This window comes from Anopheles darlingi, chromosome 3, assembly GCF_943734745.1.
Source record: "Anopheles darlingi chromosome 3, idAnoDarlMG_H_01, whole genome shotgun sequence".
In the NCBI taxonomy this organism is placed as follows: Eukaryota; Metazoa; Arthropoda; class Insecta; order Diptera; family Culicidae; genus Anopheles; species Anopheles darlingi.
The window spans coordinates 1647501-1652500 of record NC_064875.1 but is presented as its reverse complement, the minus strand read 5'-3'; the positions used below and the strand labels follow the sequence as shown (position 1 = coordinate 1652500).

The following is a 5000-nucleotide window of genomic DNA, read 5'->3' as shown; positions in this document are numbered from 1 at the left end:
GGAACCGGAAGCGATCGTTCAACCGTTCACTTGCTATTACGAAGGTTCGTGGTACCGGGAGAACGATGTCTTCCAGTCGGGATACCAAGGTTGTGCCACTTGCCGGTGCCGTAATACTGTCGTCACGTGCGACGATGCCGATTGTCCTCGTGTAACACCGGAACCGAGAACGACATCCACCACAACCACCACCACCACCACCACGACAACCACGGAGAAGCCCGAGTTTGATGCATCTGCCGTTGGCAATCGATATCCGGCGGCACCTGTCGGTGAACCAGGCATTCCGGGAGAGGCGGGCCAGCCGGGATTGCCGGGTACTCCTGGCATTCCAGGACCAGCGGGGCCACCAGGACCAGCACCGGATCTAACGTTCTACACCCAACAGCTGCAAGAGTCCATGGGTGGTGCTGATAAGGGCCCGGGACCGGAAAACTTCCAGTTTATGCAGGCACAGGTTGGACCAGTGGGTCCGAGGGGTCCACCGGGACCTGCCGGACCTACGGGACCTCAAGGATTCCAAGGAACGCGTGGTGAAGCGGGAGAACCGGGCCCACCCGGGGTTGGGGGTCCTCCAGGACCTCGTGGACTGCCTGGTGCACCTGGCAAAGATGGTGCGGCTGGAGATGATGGTGAAACCGGTCCGCAAGGGCCAGTTGGTTTACCGGGACCACGGGGTCTACCCGGAATGCCCGGCGTTCCGGGGCTTAAAGGTCATCAAGGGTTGCCAGGACCGGAAGGCACGAAAGGAGAAACCGGAGCGATTGGAGAGAAGGGATCCGTTGGATCTACGGGTCCTGCAGGAGTTGCTGGTGCGACCGTAAGTTCGCTGTGCACCCAATAGTGGTAGTGATAGGGTTCGGAATAAACTTCTGTTGCTTTCCAGGGACCTTCTGGGCCTCGAGGCGAACGTGGACGTGAAGGACCACCGGGACCACCGGGTTTGAGAGGCATCGATGGAATTGCTGGCCCTGCAGGACCACCGGTAAGTGACTCACTTCCTTTTAATCGGGTCTCCGCATCCGTTCTGTCGTTTTATCGCAATCAATTCATTCTCTTCATCAGGGACCTGTAGGAAACCCGGGTCCACCTGGATTCCCTGGCAGCAATGGAGCTAAAGGTGGGTGAAGAAATGTTTTCCCGGATTGCGCGGCGATCAGATGTTTTATTTATTAAATTTAATTTAAATTTCCAACAGGTGATATGGGTGCCGCGGGTCCGAAAGGCAGCCAAGGACCGCAAGGACCTCGAGGAGAGTCTGGACGACCAGGTCAGCCAGGAGAACCAGGATTGAATGGACCTCCAGGCAAGGATGGTATTCCGGGAGAGAAGGGAAGTCCGGGATCCACGGGACTGGCTGGTCCCCCCGGATTTCCGGGTGCTCGTGGTTCTCCGGGGGAGAACGGTAGTCCAGGAGATAGTGGCCCGAAAGGCGAACCAGGATTCCCCGGTGAACGAGGCTATAAGGGAGAAGCAGGCATCAAAGGTGAAGCTGGCACGCCAGGACCTCGGGGATTGCCGGGAGCGGTTGGACCGGAAGGCAAACGAGGCAAACGAGGAATGAGGGGTCCTGCTGGATTGTCCGGTCCTCAGGGTGAACGTGGTCTACCTGGATCTCCCGGGCTGCCTGGACCGGACGGTGCTCAAGGCGTGAAGGGACAATCAGGAGATCGTGGAGCTATGGGACCACAAGGACCGAAGGGATCGAGTGGAGACCCCGGATCACCAGGTCCAGCAGGTATTCAAGGACTACGAGGACAACCAGGTCGTCCTGGAGCGCAAGGAAAAGCTGGATCTCCGGGAGAGCGCGGCCTGCCTGGAGCTGACGGTAAAGTTGGTGAGCCGGGAGTCCAAGGACTGCAGGGTCTTCCTGGCCCGATCGGTTTGCCAGGAGATAAGGGTTTCACGGGAGAACCTGGCAAGGATGGCGACATTGGACCACCGGGAGCTGTCGGACCACGAGGTGATGCTGGAAAAGATGGACCTCCAGGTATTTCGGGCCCGCCAGGCCCACCGGGTAACGATGGAGAACGTGGCCCACCGGGAGCGAGCGGACCGAGAGGTTTTCAAGGGCTTCCGGGGACTCCTGGAAATCCTGGAGCACAAGGCAAAGATGGTCAAAATGGCCCCCCAGGACAACCAGGACCCATTGGACAGCAAGGTGCTCGTGGTGAACGAGGGTTCCCGGGAGAGAGGGGCCCCGTCGGCAATCCAGGAACTCCGGGACTGCGCGGTGAGCCAGGAGTTCAAGGAAACGATGGACCACCGGTAACTGCGGATTGCGGATTGAGGAAGAAATGATTTCAAACTGTATACATTGCATTACAGGGACCTGCTGGAGCAAATGGAATGAAGGGACATCAAGGAGCACCGGGAATGGTCGGAATGCCCGGTTTGAGAGGACCTGCTGGACCTGCTGGCGAGAAGGGTGAACGAGGCAGTTCGGGACCGACGGGACCGGAGGGTCCTGCTGGACGAATTGGAGAACGTGGACTTCAGGGCCCCATGGGTCCACCAGGACCACCGGGAGAGCCAGCTGAAAAGGGCGAACCAGGCAATGCGGGCACTCCGGGAGAGCCAGGAGCAGCAGGAGCTGTCGGTGATCGCGGTCCGGTCGGTCCGCAAGGTCTCCAAGGTTTCCCCGGACCACAGGGACCGGTTGGTGCCCCTGGATCCAAGGGCGATCGAGGAAGCATGGGTCTAAAGGGAGAACAAGGAAATTCAGGACTTCCAGGAGTTCCAGGCGAAGCAGGCCCACAAGGATTGATCGGTCTTACGGGCTCCAAGGGTGCTCGAGGAGAGCCTGGACTGCGCGGAGAATCTGGACCAATGGGCACTCCGGGACGACCAGGAGATCAAGGACCTATTGTAAGTCAGTCACCATAGCAACCGACCATAGTAACCAAATAGTATTGCAACAAATTCTTCCTCAGCTTTAAAATGTCATTTGCTTTAGAAATGATTTTTTTGTGTCGATTTTAGGGTCAAACTGGAAATCCTGGTTCTCCAGGTACGCCGGGTACTCCAGGCATTAAAGGAAATCCCGGAGATACGGGTCGTCCCGGAAATGCAGGACCCCAGGGATTGCCAGGACCTCAAGGAATCGAAGGCTTGAAGGGAGAAGCTGGCAGTGATGGACCTCCGGGACCTCCAGGGAACCAAGGCCCTCATGGTGTGCCCGGTGATCGTGGGCTACCGGGACTGCCTGGTCCTCAAGGTGCTCAAGGCTCACGGGGCATGAGAGGTGCGGCAGGTGAGGCTGGACATCCAGGAAAACCCGGCAACGATGGTCCACCCGGTCCGCCGGGTCAATTGGGACCCGCTGGCCCACCGGGCCCTACGGGAGATACCGGCCCAGAAGGTTTGCCAGGCAAACAGGGTCCACCAGGACTGGCCGGTCGAGCCGGAGACAAGGGACCGGTTGGAGCCCAAGGACCTCAGGGTACTTCCGGTGCTCCTGGCTTGCCTGGACCGCCTGGACCGCAAGGACCCGCCGGCCTGACTGGTGAACGTGGATTACGAGGTGAAACTGGACCGCAAGGAACCGATGGACCTCCAGGACCGCGTGGAAAAGCTGGACCGCCAGGCATTGAGGGACCAAAGGGAGACAACGGAGAACCGGGAATGAAGGGCGTAAAGGGTCATCGAGGATTGATCGGTCTGCAAGGCTTACCGGGACCTGCTGGTCCACCAGGAGACAAGGGCAACGTTGGCAACGAAGGACCCTCCGGCAAACCAGGTGAGCCTGGCCCAAGAGGTCCACCTGGTCGCGATGGATCCATTGGACCACAGGGAATGCTGGGTGGTTCAGGACCTCGTGGTCCTCCTGGAAATGATGGCAAACCGGGACAACCGGGTAATCCTGGACCTCCTGGCCCACCAGGACCACCGGGCGATGGCATTGGTTACGATGCTGCTGCACTTGCTGCACTTCTTGGCCATGGTCAAATGAGCAACACCAAGGGTCCGGATCCTAACCAAGGCGATGAGCCAATGAATCTTGGCCGTGTATTCGAACTGACGGACGAAGAACGGCAGAAGCTGGTGGAGAATGCTTACGAGAAGCTGAAGACTGCCTTCGGTACGTTCAAGAATCCGGATGGCAAGCAGGGTTCACCGGCCAAGACGTGTCGCGATCTGTTCGTAGCCCATCCCGAATTCACTTCGGGACACTACTGGATCGATCCGAATGAAGGTGATGCCCGAGATTCCATCCTGGTATACTGCGACGCCCAGAAGAAGGCTTCCTGTGTGCTGCCGCAGCCACTCCGCACCAAAGAGATTGTTTACGATGGCGACGAAGAAGAGGTGTGGCTTGGTGAGCTGAAGGAAGGCATGAAGATCACCTACAAGTCGGACAGCAACCAGATCGGCTTCCTTCAGCTTCTATCGGCCACTGCCTCCCAGAACATTACGTATCACTGCCGGAACAGTGTGGCGTTCTTCAACAAGGAGAAGAATAGCTACCGACAGAGCTTGAAACTGTTGGCCTGGAACGATGCTGAGCTGACGGCTCGTGGACCGCAACGACTGCGGTACGAGGCTTTGCAGGACGATTGCCAGCACCGTGCGGCCCATTATGGCCAATCGGTACTGAGCTACAGCACGGATAAGCCAACGCGATTGCCAATCATCGATATCGCCATTCGCGATATTGGAGACGCTGACCAGCAGTTCTGGATCGAGATCGGGGCGGTCTGCTTCCAGTGATGGACCAGCGGGCTGATAAGGTAACGCAACAACAACAACAACAAACGATGATACGATGATCCTTCCCGAGAACAACGAAAACTTATGTGACGCTGAACGATGTGCCTTCAGCCAAGACTAAGAAAAGTGTAGATTCCTCTTCGTGCTGTTCCTCCTTTGCCAGTAAGTAGTAGATCAAGAAAAAGATGCGCTCGTGTGTATGTGTACAAAACTAAAATAAATTAAGTTAAATCTGAAACAGAACAGAAAGTGTGCCTCGATTTAAGTAAAGTAAAAGTATTTTACTGTAC

The 5000-nt window shown here is 57.3% G+C and overlaps 1 protein-coding gene across 1 annotated transcript in view; it reads left to right on the top strand.

Annotated features, from left to right (window-relative positions):
• Window positions 1-4943, top strand: part of LOC125953591 (collagen alpha-1(I) chain-like) — a 6251-nt gene extending 1308 nt beyond the window's left edge. Inside the window, exons 3-8 of the mRNA XM_049683247.1 lie at window positions 1-820; window positions 887-985; window positions 1066-1120; window positions 1199-2268; window positions 2329-2868; window positions 2983-4943. The exon at window positions 1-820 is cut by the window's left edge and continues 94 nt beyond it. Of these exons, the coding sequence (XP_049539204.1) occupies window positions 1-820; window positions 887-985; window positions 1066-1120; window positions 1199-2268; window positions 2329-2868; window positions 2983-4710 (4312 nt within the window). The 3' untranslated portion in view covers window positions 4711-4943. The remainder of the gene's footprint in view (window positions 821-886; window positions 986-1065; window positions 1121-1198; window positions 2269-2328; window positions 2869-2982) is intronic.
• The last annotated feature ends 57 nt before the right edge of the window (window positions 4944-5000 follow it).